Consider the following 16753-nt stretch of genomic DNA (forward strand, 5'->3'; position numbering starts at 1 on the left):
AGGTCTATAAATAGAGAGGTTTCCCTGCAGCTGATCTGTGGCGCTCTAATCCTCAGAGTTACTCCTCCTGGTGGCGTCATGTCCTGCTGATAAGCTCGTTGACCCAGTGACCCTGAAACAGGGCCCGGATCAGAGGATCAGCAGACGGGTCACAGACTGGAGAGAGGGGTCACCTGTTGCTCAGTGGGCTGCCAGACTCACCTGAGCGTTAATCACCTGAAAACAACTCAAAGCTAAAGCTAAAGGCTTTGTTTTGATGCTAGGCGTGCTCAGGCTACGTCTCAGAAAGCTAACTCGTTAGCTAACAAAGAGCTGGGCTAATGAGGTATCTGTGTTAGTATCAGAGTCAGAGTCATTTTCCAGTCTTTAAAAACAGTAAACACTGGTAAACGGGTAAACACTGGTGGTTTGGGGACCTGTCCTGGTTTTAGTCAAAGGAAACGCCACATAACGTGCGCCGTGCTGAGATGAACTGAGCTGAAACATTTGGTGGAAACGGGACTTGATGCGACGGAAACACAAACTCTCCCGCTGAGGTGGAGGTCGCCCTGCAGATACCGCGTGTTCTCTCCTTGGACACACGGAGCACGCTCTGTGCACACACCTCATGAACAAACACAGGTGTTATCACCTGTTGGTGTTGGAGGTCGCAGTGTGTTGTCGTCTCATTACTGAGGTTTTGTTTGGCGGCGTGGAGCCAGCAGGGGGCCTTGGCCTTAATTATTGTCTCTTCCTGTTGTCCTGCTGTTCCCACCTGTGTGCAGACCCCCTCCCCTCGGCTCTTCCCCTGAGTCGTTAATAATTTATGTTTCTCTGTTGGAGTCGAGTTAAAACAGGAACGACTCCTCACAGACACGACAGACAGGAAACTTTCACTGAGCGCGCTCAGACGCAGCATTTCACTAACAACAAGTGACGAGGTCATTACAGTGACACAGGGGGTGGGGGGGTGGTCCAGAGTTTGATAGAGTCCTCAGTGAACCTGAAACCAGTTGGTGATTGTGTTGTTGTGGCTTTAGCTAACAACGCTAACCTGTTTCCGCCGCTCTGCAGCTCGAGCTAACTCTGCTTTGCGCCCACAGCAGGAGTGGAGCGTTTCAGGAGCCGTCCTCCCTTCGGCGTCCGTCATGGATACGTTTTTCCGCCGCCACTTTAGGAGGAAGGAGGTCGCTCTCCCCGTGGATGCTGAGGGGAAGGCCTGCCAGCAGCGGAGGCCCAGCGTCGCTGTCCCAACGAGCAAAGCCCGTCGACGGTCCAGCATCGGGCTGCCGTCCTCCACCCTGACCCAGAGGAGGCGCTCCAGCGTCCAGCTTCCAGGAGTAGCTCCGAGCGCAGGAGGGGGGCGCCTGGCCAAGTCCTCCAGAGACAAAAGAGCGCTGGGATACCCTCGCCGGCGCTCCAGCACCACCACGCCCAGCCTCAACCCGAGGTTCGCCGTGTGCAGGAGGAAGGTGGGGAAGCTGCGCACCATCGACACACACCTGCTGGGGCCGTCCATGCTGCTCGCCAGCCTCATCCAGATGGCCGAGGAAGAGGAGGAGGAGGAGGGAAGCCTGGGGGCGGAGCTACCTGCAGGGGAACATCAGGTGGAGGTGAGGGGCGGGGCCATCAACAGGAGGAGGTTCTCACGTTCCAGCAGCCTTCACTCAGACGGAGACGAAGAAAGCAGCGATTACTCAACGGACAACGACAGCCAATCAGAGGAGAGCCAGCTGTCGGAGGCGGAGCATGTGTCTGAGGAGGGGGACAGCTCCTCCCACTCCCCGGATCAGGACTTATCCTCCTCCACTCTGGAGGTGATGAGGAAGTCTTCCCAGGCTCCGTCCACGTCACGGCCCCTCATCCGGGCCCCTCGCTGCCTCCGCAGGAACTCCTCTCAGGTGTACGTGGGAGACTCCGCCCCCTACAGCCGCTACCGTGCCTCCAGCCAGAGGAAGAGGAGGAGGATCTCCACCATCTCCAAGGCTGGGAGCCCCTGGCCGGGAAGAGGCCCCCCGCTGCCCTGCCGCAAGAGCTCAGTCTACTACCTCAACCACCCCGCCTTCTACAGGGGCCCCGGGGCCCCGAGCTATGACGCCCACCTGGAGAGCTGGAGTAGCTTCCTGCTGTATGTGGTTACTGACCTCTGACCTCTGACCTCTGAAACAGAGATGTTTTTCATCATGTTTGGTCTTTATTTTGTCCCTGTGGGCCCCCGTAGTCTCCCTCCATGATTCCCAGCTCAGTGGTGATTGGTTAAAGTCTCCTCTCCTCCTCCAGTCTCTGCTCTGGCTCCTGTCTCTTTAAGAGCTGATGTTAAAGTCCTGGTTCTGGTTCTTAAAGCTCTACACGGCCTTTATGCTGCAGCTTCATCAGTGAGGTTCTAGAATGTTCATCATCAAGCACAGAGAGCTTTCTGTCTTTGTGATGTCACTACATTCTAGAACTCTCTGAGCTCTCTGAGGCCGTGTCCACAGTAGCTCAGTGTTTTCAACCCTCTATGGTCCGCGCAGTGATGCCTGTTAGAAAAACAAAGTTAGGAGTGTTTTTGTCTTAAAAAAGATCAGATAAACATAATCCAAAGAAATTTTTTCAAAAAAATATAATTTTTTAAAAAATGTTTGTTTTTTAAATATTTTTGGGGGTTTTGTTGCCTTGAGGCAACGCTGTACCACAATGGTCAGAGATGAAAAAAGAGAGTTATTTATATTTCAACTCATTATTTTCAAAAACACATGGATAATACTGGATGGTCGTTCACAGTTCATTATTCATTTTGTCCCTCTGGTGCCACCCTAGTAGACATGTTTGTACAGGAAACAGCATAAACAGGTCAACTGAACAGATTTAATTTGATTTATTTAAATAAACTGGAAGATTAAAATGTAAAAGTTTAACTAAATAGAATGCTGGACTTTTCAGATCGTAAAATGTAATATTTGTTGTATTATTGTTATTTTAAGGGTGTCGGTCGTTACATGTTTGGTGGTCGGTTACTTTATAAAAAATCACACAAAAACAGTTCAGCCCCATGAAGAGCCAGAGGGTTAAATGTTTTTATTAGTTTGTCCAAATAATAAAATCAATTATAATTTTCATACCAACACATTTTGCTGACGAGCAGCTCTGATCGTTGTTTTCTGGAGGGTTTTTAATCCTGGTCTTCATGAGTCTAAAACTCTGAGGACCCCTTTCTCTCCGAGCCTCCAGCAGACCTGAACCTTTTTGTTCAGGTGTGTTTAAAGTTTCCAGGTACATCTGAACCCCTCCTGTTAATTTCCATGGCTTATGTTATTAATCTGTCGTCTGTACGAGTCTCAGGGGTCTGGGTACAGTCTGGTCTTTCAGGACCCAGGTGGGGTCTGATGGTGGTCTGACCTGGAGTCAGTCCCACATTCTGCTGCAGACACACAGCCTCTCCTTGGAGCTGGAGCTCATTAGCAGCCGCGGCTAACAAAGACAGTGAGTCCTGGTCACAGCTCCTCGGTTGCTAAGGTCCACGCTCAGACCGGCTCCGGGCGAGTGGTGATGTTCACGCTTCCTGATGACTGAAATGATCCTGAGCAGGACTGAATGAAGACCCAGTCCTGGATCAGTCAGGGCTTTGTGGATGTGGGGCTGCAGAGAACTTGAGCAGGAACCGTCTGATGTGGATCTGGGTCTTTAAAAGGTCTCTGTTTCTCTGTTTCTCTGTGTTCAGGAAAGCTCTGGCAAAGTCGGGCCTGCAGCACGCAGGGACTCAACCCAACACCCTGACGTCTGGAGAGACCGACCCCCCACAGGAACCGACCAGCACCGTGGACTGGAGCGTGAGTAGGAACCCTCACCGGACCACTGTGGACCACTGTGGACCTCTGTGGACCTCTTCCTGAACCAGGATGCTCTGATGCCCTGAAACCTGCTCTCTGTCTGTCTGCTGCAGGAAAACGCTCAGTTCGGGGACCACATCTGGTTTGAGACCAGCGGGTCTGGAGACTTCTGCTATGTTGGGGAGCAGTACTGCATCGCTAAATCACTGGTGAGTCACAGCGCCCCCTGTGGTCACACACAGTGTCTGTCTAACTGCTGTAACTGTTAATAAATCAGTTTTAATCCATAAATTGAATCTCTGAGCTAACTTTGAATAAACTCCTCTAGATGTTGTTGAGCCGGTGAAGTGTGTGTGTGTGTGTGTGTGTGTGTGTGTGTGTGTGTGTGTGTGTGTGTGTGTGTGTGTGTGTGTGTGTGTGTCACTGTGGACAGCTGTTTCTGTTATTAATCCCACAGTGGAGGAAGTTAGTGTGTGCAGTGTCTGAGCTCTGGATAATTCTCCAAAGATGATTAAAGGTCATATCACACTGATCGTTACTGTTATAAACCAAACCTTATTATTCTCTGTGGTAAAACATCGCTCTGGATACGTTCTTAAAGGTCTCATAACAAATCATATCTTAATGTTAGCATAGCTAACCATATAGCTAACCACAGCCTCTATCAGGGTCTAACACAGTACCCTATGGTGTGTTAGCTGTGGTAGATCAGAATTTGCCAAAACCTCTTGTTGAGATCTGCACTATTCTTAGAGGCCTGTTAGTCAGAAAATCAGAAGGCTCATTAGTCTGAAGATATAAAGGCCTGTTTGTCAGAAACACTGTTGGTCCAAAGTCCCGTTAGTCAGAAGGCCCATTAAAGGCCCAATCTCTATTACAAATTGCACATTCTGACATCACTTAGTGCACTACTTTTTTAACTTAAATTGTGTATATATATTATTATTCTACTCTGTACAAAGTTCTTTGTTTAATATCTTTATTATTATTATTATTCTCTACTATTTAAGCTCTATTTTTTTCTACTTTTTGTAATATTTAATGTCCCTTAGGGTCTTTCTATTCACAACATTTGTACTAAGAGAGTGCAGTTCAAACCAGAGTCAAATTTCTTGAAAATACTTGGTGAATAAAGTCGATTTTGATTCTGAAATCAGAAAATCAGAAGGCCTGTCAGTCAGAAGGCCCGTTGGTCATAGGGATTGTTAGTCTGAAAATCTAAAAGCCCATTAGTCATGAAATAAGAGGTCTCTTAATGAAGAAAATCAGAAAGCTCTTTGGTCAAAAAATCAGAAGGTCTGTTCATCAGATAATCAGTGGCCCATTATCAGAAGATAAAAAAGGCCTGTTAGTAAGAAAAACTAGTAGGCCCATTAGTCAAAAGATTAGAAGATCTGTTAGTAAGAAGGACTGTTGGAAAAAAAACTTCAAGTCAGAAAATCAAAATGTTTGTTAGTCTGAAAACAAGAGGCCCTGTTAGTCAGAGGGACTGTTAGTCAGAAAATCAGAGGGCCTATCAGTCAGAGAACCAGGAGACCTGTCAACCAAAAAAAAAAAAAATCAGGAGACCCATTAGTCAGAAAATCAGGAGACCCATTAGTCAGAAGATATGAAGGCCTGTTTGTCAGAAACACTGTTGGTCCGAAGCTCCATTAGTCAGAAGGTCAGTAGTCGGCAGGCCTGTTAGTTAGAAAATCAGACGGCCAGTTAGCCAGAAGGCCCATTGGTCTCTCCCTCCTAACCCACCACTGCATCCATGGAAACGCCCCCCCATACCTAAAAGAACTTCTCCAACCACAAACCTCATCACGCCTCCGCTCTGGTAACAACTACCTCCTTCTGCCCCCCAGGACTAAACTGTGTACGATGGGTGATCAGGCCTTTAGCTCAGCCGCTCCTCGCTTGTGGAATGCCCTCCCTGAACACCTGAGGGCTCCACAAACAACAGACTCTTTTAAGAAGGGCCTAAAAACCTTTCTTTTTAAAAAAGCTTTCCCTGAAGGCATTTAACCTTTTTTTTTTGTAATCTTGTTGTTGTTTTTAGCCTTTGATGAAAAGTGCTCTACAAATAAAATTTATCATTATTATTATTATTAGGGATTGTTAGCCAAAAAATCAGAAGGTGTGTCTGTCAGATAATCAGGAAGCCCATTATTAGAAGATAAAAAGGCCTGTTAGTAAGAAGGACTGTTGGTCAGAAGACCTGTCACCGGTCAAAAAGCCTTCAAGTCAGAGAATCAGGAGGCCCATTAGTCAGAGAATCAGGAGGCCTGTCAGCCAAAAAAAAAAAAAAAAAAAAAAACAGGAGGCCTGTCAGCCAAAAAAAAAAAAAAAAAAAAAAACAGGAGGCCTGTCAGCCAAAAAAAAAAAAAAAAAAATCAGGAGGCCTGTCAGCCAAAAAAAAAAACAAAAAAAAAAACAGGAGGCCTGTCAGCCAAAAAAAAAAAAAAAAAAAAAAACAGGAGGCCTGTCAGCCAAAAAAAAAAAAAAAAATAAAAACAGGAGGCCTGTCAGCCAAAAAAAAAAAAAAAAAATCAGGAGGCCTGTCAGCCAAAAAAAAAAACAAAAAAAAAAAACAGGAGGCCTGTCAGCCAAAAAAAAAAAAAAAAAAAAAATTAGGAGGCCTGTCAGCCAAAAAAAAAACAAAAAAAAAACAGGAGGCCTGTCACCAAAAAAAAAAAAAAAAATCAGGAGGCCTGTCACCAAAAAAAAAAAAAAAATCAGGAGGCCTGTCAGCAAAAAAAAAAAAAAAATCAGGAGGCCTGTCAGCCAAAAAAAAACAAAAAAAAAAAAAATAGGAGGCCTGTCAGTCAGAAAATCAGAGTGCCTGCTTGTTAAAAGGTTGTTTAATCAGAAGATTAGACGGCCTGTTGGTCAGAAAATTTTCTTTGATTTAGTGGACATTCTTAAATCCAACCTTACTCTGGCTAACAGGCCTTCTAACACCAAGGTGGTCTCCCTCAGTCTGTTTTCATTGGTACCTTTCCAGACCGTACCATACTGCCTCTTGTTGTTACTTGTTGTCATCATTCCTCATCCTGTCCTATCATTTTCTCAGTCTGTGTGCTGCTGTAACTCTCTGTCAGATATTTCTGATCCTCTGGTGTATGGTATGGAAACCTGAAGCTGAAGTTAACTTGTTTTTCTCAAAAAGCAAAAGTCCGTGGGGAGGAAGAAATGTGCGGGCTGTAAGATCTCCGTTCACACCATGTGTATGGAGCAGCTGGAGAAGGTAAGTCTGTGAAATCACCTGTAATCTGGTGTTTTTGCTCTGCGTGCTCACAGCCTCTCTGCTCTCTGCCCAGATTAACTTCAGGTGTAAGCCGTCGTTCAGGGAGCCGGGATCCCGAGTCGTCAGAGAGGTCGGTGTCCGTCCAGCAGATCTGACCCTGCTGAAATGATCCTGTGACTAACGGCTCTCTGCTGTGTTTCAGCCCAGCGTGGTGAGGCATCACTGGGTCCACAGGAGGCGGCAGACCGGCAAGTGTCGACAGTGTGGGAAGGTGAGCCTCTGGCACCTCCCAGGGCTTTTATTCTGAAAGGGTGCCGCGCTAATCGGGCTCTTATTTTGTCGCCTGCAGGGGTTCCAGCAGAAGTTTTCCTTCCACAGCAAAGAGATCGTCGCCATCAGCTGCTCGTGGTGCAAACAGGCCGTGAGTCACACACTCCCCCAGGTGAATGGCTTTAACTTCTCAGGTGTCCGAGCATCATCGTGAGGTCACTTCCTGTCTCTGTTTCAGTACCACAACAAGGTGACGTGCTTCATGCTGCAGCAGATCGAGGAGTGCTGCTCTCTGGGAGCTCACGCCGCCGTCATCGTCCCTCCCACCTGGATCATCAGGGTCCGCAGGTCACAGGTACGGCCCCCAGCTGCCAGGTGAACACCTGAGGGTGACTCACCTGAGGCTGACTCACCTGAGGACTCACACCTGTTGATCCACCTGTCCTTCTCTCTGCAGACGTCTCTGAAGTCCAGTAAAAAGAAGAAGAGGACGTCGCTGAAGTGCAACAAGTCGAGTAAGAAGGGAGCAGAGGTGAGACAGGTGACGACACACCTGACACAGGTGAGCTTTCCACAGACACCTGGGACACTTCAACCAACCAATCTCTGCATCCCTCAGGTCCAAGATGGCCGCTGGAAGCCCTTCCTGGTGAAGCCCCTCCCCTCGCAGCTCATGAAGCCCCTGCTGGTCTTTGTGAACCCAAAGAGCGGAGGAAACCAGGTACGCTGAGCCCCCTGCTGTCCAGGTAGAGAAAGACAGAGGATCCAGTTCATCAGCTCTTCTCTCTGTCTCAGGGGGCAAAGATCGTCCAGTCCTTCATGTGGTACCTGAACCCCCGACAGGTCTTTGACCTGACCAAGGCCGGACCCAAAGAGGGGTGAGCAGACCACGAGGACCCTCTGTGAGGAACAGACAGGAGCGTAGACCTCCAGGGTTTACTGAGTCTGATCAGCTGTGGACGCTGGCGTGTTCACAGATCCTGTTTTTCCAACATGTTTCATAAAAACTGGATCAGAACCTCCGTGGTTAGAGACTGGATCAGATCAGGGATCAGACCAGGGATCAAATCAGGGATCAGATCAGGGATCAGATCAGGGATCAGATCAGGGATCAGATCAGGGATCAGACCAGGGATCAGATCAGGGATCAGATCAGGGATCAGACCAGGGATCGGATCAGGGATCAGACCAGGGATCAGACGTTAAAACATATCTGTGACTCTGCGACTCTCCGTCCTCAGGCTGGAGCTCTACGCCAAGGTTCCCAACCTGAGGATCCTGGCCTGTGGGGGGGACGGGACGGTGGGCTGGATCTTGTCTGTGTTGGATCAGTTGAAGCTCCGCCCCCAGCCTCCCGTGGGGATCCTTCCTCTGGGGACGGGGAACGACCTGGCTCGGACTCTGAACTGGGGCGGGGTGAGTCCTCTAACAGAGCAGACTCATGACCGTCCCCGTGTCCCCACACTGACCCCTTTACGTCCTGGTCTCTCAGGGCTACACCGACGAGCCAATCACAAAGATCCTGTCCCACGTGGAGGACGGGAACATCGTCCAGCTGGATCGCTGGAACCTCAACGTGGAGCCCAACCCCGAGGCCCGGGCGGAGGACCAGGACGAGCATCAGACAGACAAGGTGAGTGTCAGGTGTCCTGTCCCCAAACGCTGCCCGCTCTGTCCTCATCACGCCCTCAACACGCCCTCATCACGCCGTCTCTGTCCCCCAGCTGCCCATCGACGTCTTCAACAACTACTTCAGCCTGGGCTTCGACGCCCACGTCACGCTGGGCTTCCACGAATCCAGAGGTCAGTGCCGCGCCTACCTGTCTCCCTGTTTACCTGTCTCTGTGGTTACCTGTCTCTGTGGTTACCTGTCTCTCTGTTAACCTGTTTACCTGTCTCTGTGTCTACCTGTCTCTGCGCCTACCTGTCTCTGTGTTTACCTGTCTCTGTGTTTACCTGTCTCTGTGTTTACCTGTCTCCCTGATTACCTGTCTCTGTGTTTACCTGTCTCTGTGTTTACCTGTCTCTGTGTTTACCTGTCTCTGTGTTTACCTGTCTCTGTGTTTACCTGTCTCTGTGTTTACCTGTCTCCCTGATTACCTGTCTCTGTGTTTACCTGTCTCCCTGATTACCTGTCTCTCTGTCTTTCAGAGGCTAACCCTGAGAAGTTCAACAGTCGCTTCAGGAATAAAATGTTTTATGCCGGGGTGAGAAACTCTGCTTCCTTCATTTTTCTGATGACTCATTGAAATGTTTGTGATGTTCATTCGTTTACCTGTCTATCTGTTTGTTTGTTTGTCTGTCTGTTTGTTTGTTTGTTTGTCTGTCTGTTTGTTTGTTTGTCTGTTTGTTTGTTTGTCTGTTTGTTTGTTTGTTTGTCTGTTTGTTTGTTTGTTTGTCTGTTTGTTTGTTTGTCTGTTTGTTTGTTTGTTTGTTTGTTTGTCTGTTTGTCTGTCTGTTTGTTTGTCTGTTTGTTTGTTTGTTTGTCTGTTTGTTTGTTTGTTTGTCTGTTTGTTTGTTTGTCTGTTTGTTTGTTTGTCTGTTTGTTTGTCTGTTTGTTTGTTTGTTTGTTTGTTTGTTTGTCTGTCTGTCTTTTCGTTTGTTTGTCTGTTTGTTTGTTTTTTTCAGACGGCTTTCTCAGACTTCCTGAGTGGAAGCTCCAAAGATCTGGCCAAGCACATCAGAGTGGTGGTGAGTAGAAGTCTGATTGGTTAAAGTCTGACTGGTTAAAGTCTGACTGGTTAATATCTGACTCTTTACCTGTTACCTGTATTCACCTGTTGATGTCACAACATGTGATGTAACCATGAGCACTGTGGATAACATGTCTGATGGCGTCTCCATGTGTCTGCAGTGTGACGGTACAGACCTGACCACCAAGGTCCAGGACATGAAGCTGCAGTGTCTCCTCTTCCTCAACATCCCCAGGTAAGACACAAGCACACCTGAACACACCTGAACACACCTGAACACACCTGAACACACCTGAACACACCTGAACACACCTGACTGAAGACATCCATCACTGTGAAATATTTATTGTTTATTCATTATTTTGAGCCAGTTAAATGTGAGTCAGTAACAGGTGAGTCAGTGACAGGTGAGTCAGTAACAGGTGTGTCAGTAACAGGTGAGTCAGTAACAGGTGAGTCAGTAACAGGTGAGTCAGTAACAGGTGAGTCAGTAACAGGTGTGTCAGTAACAGGTGAGTCAGTAACAGGTGAGTCAGTAACAGGTGAGTTAGTAACAGGTGAGTCAGTAACAGGTGAGTCAGTAACAGGTGAGTCAGTAACAGGTGAGTTAGTAACAGGTGAGTCAGTTACAGGTGAGTCAGTAACAGGTGAGTCAGTAACAGGTGAGTCAGTAACAGGTGAGTCAGTTACAGGTGAGTCAGTAACAGGTGAGTCAGTAACAGGTGAGTCAGTAACAGGTGAGTTAGTAACAGGTGAGTGTCGTGCAGGTATTGTGCTGGGACCACGCCGTGGGGTCATCCCAGTGAGAGTCAGGACTTTGAGCCTCAGCGCCATGACGACGGCTGCATCGAGGTCATCGGGTTCACCATGACAAGCCTGGTGAGTTCAACACACACTGTACACCTATTTACCTGAGCTTACCTGTGTCAACTCATAGTCACCTGTGTTTATCTGGGGTAGCATGTGTGTCTGTTTCTACCTGTGTGTTACCTGTCTGTTATTTGTGCTGCTCTGAGTTACCTGTGTGTACCTGCAGTCTACCTGTTTGTCAGTGTGAGATGTCTTACCTGGTGGTCATCCTGTTGTACTTAATCTGTCCAGTTACCTGTGCTGTTACCTGTGCTGTTACCTGGGCAGTTACCTGTGGTGTTACCTGTGCTGTTACCTGAGCAGTTACCTGTGCTGTTACCTGTGCAGTTACCTGTGCAGTTACCTGTGCTGTTACCTGTGGTGTTACCTGTGGTGTTACCTGTGCTGTTACCTGTGCTGTTACCTGTGGTGTTACCTGTGCAGTTACCTGTGCTGTTACCTGTGGTGTTACCTGTGCTGTTACCTGTGCTGTTACCTGTGGTGTTACCTGTGCAGTTACCTGTGCTGTTACCTGTGCTGTTACCTGTGCTGTTACCTGTGCTGTTACCTGTGTGTCTCTGTGTGTCCAGGCCACGCTGCAGGTGGGCGGTCACGGCGAGCGGCTCCACCAGTGTAAGGAGGTGACCCTGACCACCTTTAAGTCCATCCCCATGCAGGTGGACGGGGAGCCGTGTAAACTGGCTCCGTCTGTGATCCACATCAACCTGAGGAACCAGGCCAACATGGTCCAGAAGACCAAGAGGAGGATCTCCATGCCCCACCTCAACGAGTACGGACTGCACCTTTAATACTGCTCCCATCACTGCAGCACACTGCAACCTGACTCTGTGTGTGTGTGTGTGTGTGTGTGTGTGTGTGTGTGTGTGTGTGTGTGTGTGTGTGTGTGTGCAGTCAGCAGCCTGTCCCTGAGAAGCTTCAGATCAGAGTGAACCGGATCAGCATGGCGGCCTATGAAGCTCTGCACTACGACAAAGACCAGCTGAAGGAGGCCTGTGAGTCAGACCAGGGTCCCTGAGGGGCTCTAGACCTCCAGACCTCCAGACCCCAGACCCTGGACCCACTCAGAGGACTGACCCTGTGTCTCTGTCTCTGTTTGTCTGTCGGTGGCGTGCTGGGCTTCCTGCAGCGACGCCGCTCGGCGTGATCACCGTTCCTGGAGACAGCGACCTGGAGACCTGCCGCCTGCTGATCGACCGCCTGCAGGACGACCTGGACCAGGTGATCCACCTGTTTCTGTCAGGGCTCTGCTGAGTGTCAGGATTCAGATCTAGTCAGACCGGGTTCAGGGACCAGCTCCAGTCTGGTGGATCTGGACTTTAACTGTGATCCAGGTACAAACTCTGACGTCTGCTCTTCCTCAGGACTGTGAGGAGATGAAGGGCGAGTGTGTGTCTGCTCAGAAACTCTCCATGAAGTGGTGTTTCCTGGACTGTAAGTCTTCACACACACACACACACACACACACACACACACACACACACACACTCTCTAAAACATGCCTTGTGTTTCAGCTACGACGGCGGATCGTTTCTACAGGATCGACAGAGCTCAGGTGAGATGAGACGCTCCTCTGAAATAAACGACCTCAGTGATTTTTAAGTGTTTTTATGTAAATATGAACATAGATATAAATCCTTTAGAGTAAACTCATCTTTCTGAGCTTTAAGTTTTCTCAGTGTTTCTGAGATTAAAGATTAAAATGTCACATGATCTGGTTCTGATCCAGACTCAGGGATCAGTCATGTGATCTCTGTTTATGATCCTAACCCTGTGTTTTTATGCCTCTTATTTGTTTCTATGTGTTAAATTTAATTTATTTAATTGATTTTATTAATGTTCTTATTTGATTTTTACCATGCAGCACTTTGGTAAACTTTATTGTTTTAAAAATGTTGTTTCTAAGTTCTTAAAAATTGTTTTTAGTCTTTCTTTTTTTTTTTATTTTTTTTTTTTTTGATTTGCTATTGATTTAATATGACAAAAGTTACTGTAAACAAAGGTTATTGTAAACAAAAATAATGGTAAACCAAAGTTTTTCCTTTGAAGGTTCCGTTTAATAAAAGTTGACATAAAAAATCATTATCCTTAAAAAGGTTATTTACAACTAAGATATAAGGAAACAAGTTTGTGTTTTTTAAAGTTTTTTGTCAGTAGTTTTTAACATGAATTAATGAAGGTCGTGTTAAATAAAGTTAATGGTCAATTAAAGTTTTAATAACGACAGTCTGTGGTGATCAAAGGTTTCTTGAGGTTTTTGTAAAAACGTGTTTTGCTGACATCAGAGCGAAGGTGCGTCTCTTATCTCCGTCCCCCTCTCCTCCAGGAACACCTGAACTACGTGACCGAGATCTCCCAGGAGGAGCTCTACATCCTGGACCCTGAGCTGGTTGCCAAGGAGACCGTGGGCACCTCCCCAGGTATGCCCGACCTGGTGGACTCTGAGGGACATCAGGACCAGCAGAGACAGTTCGCCTTCCCCTGCTCGCCAACGTCCCCCACCACGCCGTCCTCCACCACGCCAAGGTGAGGAACCATAGGTCTCAGTGAAGGTTTGACAGCCCCCTGCTGGACAGAGCAGGTACTGCAGCATGAGCAGACTGAGCTGAACGTTAGTCTGTGTCCTCCAGAGCGAGGGAGTTTCAGAGGAAGAGGATCTCCAGTGACAGCTCCGTGGTCGACGCTCTGTCTGAGAGCTCGTCTAAGACTGCCCTCTGCAGGTACACACACACACACACACACACACACACACACACACACACACACACACACACACTGAATGAACTCTGTCTCGTCTGTTTGTTAGTACGTTTGGTTTCAGTCATGTGACCTGTGTTTGTGTAAGAACGGCTCTGATTGGTTGTTGCTGGTTGGTGAATTAGAAGTTTTTGGAGGAAGTCGTCAGATCAGAAAGTTTTCTGTCAGCGTGAGAGTCCGTCAAACAGAACCAGACCCAAACAGAACCAGACTCTGTAGTTCTGCTGGTCCATGTCTCACCTGTCCATGTCTCACCTGTCCATGTCTCACCTGCTGTGTGTCTGAAGGAGAGGAGCAAAGATCCTAAATGTCCATCGCTCCAACACCACGCTCGCTGATTTCTCCCCCATCACTAGGTAACGCTGTTCACCGTGTGTGTGTGTGTGTGTGTGTGTGTGTGTGTGTGTGTGTGTGTGTGTCTGTGTAAACACTGGTCCACTCCTCTCTAACCTGCTTCCTCTCACCTGTCCAACAGTCCCTCCAGTGCTACCTCACACGACCCTGACCGAGGTGAGAGCTCCCCCTGCTGGGCCACAGCTGACACACACACTGACAGAGTTTTCACCGTCTTCAGAAATAAAAACAGACGTTTTCAGAGACAGGAACAGAAGATTTCAGTGTGTTGATTTTACAACATAAAATTGAGATTTATAATTTTATCCTTAGAGTCCGTTTTTAACTTCCTGATCTGTAGCTTCATACAAATAATCTACAGAATTATTTTTGAATTTGGAAGATGAAATAAAAACCAAATGTAAGACATGTTTTTCTGTCACATCTTTTCCAAATGTAAAAGTCTGAGTGGAAAGAAACAGGATGAAAAGATGTGAATGGAGTCAGTGATAGTTTACAGATAATAATCAATAATATGATCAGCACTGATCATATGTAGTTAGAGTTAGAGTAAGGTGTGTGAGTGATCAATCAATCTTTATTTATAAAGCTTCAAACAACAGATGTTATCCTCAGAGGCTTTCAAAAACATTAGCATGTTGTAACGTTAGCGAACAGCATCATTATTCATTCATAATTTAAAGTTTTCAGCAAAGAAGAAAAATAACATTTTTATTTTAATAAAGTCCAGATATTAGTTTTTCCTGAATGCTACTTCTCAGCTTGATTTACAGCAAAATAAAGTCTCTATGACGAGAAGAGAGATCTGAGTTTTTCTCTGCTAAAATGATTTCTGTGATTAATTTTGTAGTGATGGTGGACACTGGAGCCTAACTGTCAGACAGAAAAAGGACAGAAGAGCAGAAGAAAGAGAAACAGGAGAGAGATAGAGCACAAGCTAAAGGCTAACACAGGAGCTAAAGGCTAAAACACAAGCTAAAAGTTTAAACACTTGCTTAGGGCTAAAACACTACCTAAAGCCTAAAATACTAGCTAAAGGCTAACGCACAAGCTAAAAGCTTAAACACTACCTAAAAGCTTATCATTAGCTAAAAGCTTAAACACTAGCTTAAGGCTAAAGCACAAGGTAAAAGCTTAAATACTAGCTTAAAGCCTTAAACACTAGCAAAAATCGTAAATACTAGCTTAAAGCCTTAAACATTAGCTAAAAGCTTAAACACTAGCTTAAGGCTGAAACACTAGCTAATGCCTAAAACACAAGCAAAAGGCTAATGCACAAGCTTAAAACTTTAACACTAGTTAAATCAGAAAACACTAGCTTAGGGCTCAAGCAAAGCTCAAAGCTTAAATACTAACATAGGGCTAAAACACTTTCTTGGGGCTAAAATGCTAGCTAAAGGCTTAAGCACAAGTTAAAAGCTTAAACACTTGCTAAAAGCCTAAATACTAGATAAAGGCTAAAAAACACAGACTAAAAGCTAAAACTGGGGCTAAATGCTAAACCCAGGTTAATGTGTTTGTGCTAATGTTGTCTCCAACCCACAGTCAGCAGTTATTCTGCAGTGGTCTGTTCAAACTTGAGAGTCTATCAATAAAATGAAGAGCCAGGTTACGTTAGCTCTGCTTGGTGAGGTTGGAGTTGGTAGATGAGCTCTGGTAGGACAGAACCAGGATTCACTAACGTTACACGTTACAGACACGTCTCAGAGCACCGGGCTGTGAGGAGAGCTAAATATAGCAGCTGCTAAACTACGCTACAAACTGACAAAGTTAGCTTGTTGTCACGTTTAAAGAGTAGCTTTAGCTAACTGTTGATAAATACCTTACCTCGTGGAGCTGGATCTGGGAAAAAGTTTCTAAAACTTAACACACACCTTGTTTAGGGTCACATCTGAATCAGGAGGTGGCGCTGCAGTCTTCAATGTGTTTATATCATCTATGTTTGAATTTCTTTGGCTCTGAAATCAGGTTATGAGGCTCACACAATAAGGGTCTAAAGATTTTTTAAGATATGACTCAGGCAGCTATGCTATTAGGCTAAAGCTAATGTAAGGTTAGCTGGCGCTAATTTGAAGTGAGATGTTTGATTTCCTGTTTCCTGTTTTCAGACGCAGAGTTAATAAACTGCATCAAGACTGAAGACCTGAACAGAGTGAGTCTGAGACCCCTCCTTACCCCCCCACCCCTACACACACACACACACACACACACACACACACACACACACACACACACACACACACACACACACTGCTGCTGATGATGGTTAATGCTGTTTTCTTTGTTGTTGTTGTTGTTGTTCAGCTGACAGAGCTCCACCAGCAGGGGGCAGACCTCCTCCTGCAGGACGCCGCCGGCTGCACGCTGCTGCATCACGCCGTGGAGGCCGGCAGCAAAGAGATCCTCAAGTACCTCGTCGACAACGGTGAGAGACGTTAACGAGTTTAAAGTAAAATTCAAAGAGGAGAAAGTCCAGCTCAGAGCGTTTGATGAAACGATTTAACAACAATAACACACAGAAAGACTTTACTGTACAGATCATAAAATCATGATTCATCTGATTTTCTCCTCTTGAGCAAAACGTCCTCAACTCTTCGTCAGTTTGTGGCCGTGTAAAACTCAGGAGACAAATTAAACTGTTGACTATAAATAAAAATATATAAAATCATCTGTAAGCAGAAATCATGGGGACATCAAACACCTCTGACACGTTTCAGTGTGTTTTCTGATTCTGAGATTTCTTCATTCAGTGTCAGTCAGGGACCGTTTCCTAATGTGGCCACTGGAGGGCG

At 46.5% G+C, this 16753-nt stretch overlaps 1 protein-coding gene across 2 annotated transcripts in view; it reads left to right on the forward strand.

Annotated features, from left to right (window-relative positions):
• LOC141796341 (diacylglycerol kinase zeta-like) overlaps nt 1-16753 on the forward strand; it is a 42782-nt gene that overhangs the window by 21749 nt on the left and 4280 nt on the right. Inside the window, exons 1-29 of one of the 2 annotated variants that reach the window (XM_074677387.1) lie at nt 1053-2107; nt 3680-3788; nt 3902-3997; nt 6943-7020; nt 7094-7150; nt 7223-7291; nt 7370-7441; nt 7529-7645; nt 7748-7822; nt 7910-8011; nt 8086-8168; nt 8532-8706; nt 8783-8923; nt 9015-9093; nt 9442-9497; nt 9919-9981; nt 10145-10218; nt 10751-10862; nt 11423-11622; nt 11745-11845; nt 11980-12071; nt 12215-12284; nt 12365-12405; nt 13177-13376; nt 13481-13570; nt 13895-13963; nt 14083-14117; nt 16070-16113; nt 16266-16386. In XM_074677387.1, coding sequence (XP_074533488.1) covers nt 1128-2107; nt 3680-3788; nt 3902-3997; nt 6943-7020; nt 7094-7150; nt 7223-7291; nt 7370-7441; nt 7529-7645; nt 7748-7822; nt 7910-8011; nt 8086-8168; nt 8532-8706; nt 8783-8923; nt 9015-9093; nt 9442-9497; nt 9919-9981; nt 10145-10218; nt 10751-10862; nt 11423-11622; nt 11745-11845; nt 11980-12071; nt 12215-12284; nt 12365-12405; nt 13177-13376; nt 13481-13570; nt 13895-13963; nt 14083-14117; nt 16070-16113; nt 16266-16386 — 3601 coding nt within the window. In that variant the 5' untranslated portion in view covers nt 1053-1127. Of the gene's footprint in view, nt 1-1052; nt 2108-3679; nt 3789-3901; nt 3998-6942; nt 7021-7093; nt 7151-7222; nt 7292-7369; nt 7442-7528; nt 7646-7747; nt 7823-7909; nt 8012-8085; nt 8169-8531; nt 8707-8782; nt 8924-9014; nt 9094-9441; nt 9498-9918; nt 9982-10144; nt 10219-10750; nt 10863-11422; nt 11623-11744; nt 11846-11979; nt 12072-12214; nt 12285-12364; nt 12406-13176; nt 13377-13480; nt 13571-13894; nt 13964-14082; nt 14118-16069; nt 16114-16265; nt 16387-16753 lie in introns of those variants that run through there. The other variant, XM_074677389.1, reaches the window with a different exon arrangement.

This window comes from Halichoeres trimaculatus, unplaced genomic scaffold (assembly GCF_033239565.1).
Source record: "Halichoeres trimaculatus isolate MK-OKI-2021-1 unplaced genomic scaffold, fHalTri1.1 fHalTri1_scaffold_10, whole genome shotgun sequence".
Lineage (NCBI taxonomy): Eukaryota > Metazoa > Chordata > Actinopteri > Labriformes > Labridae > Halichoeres > Halichoeres trimaculatus.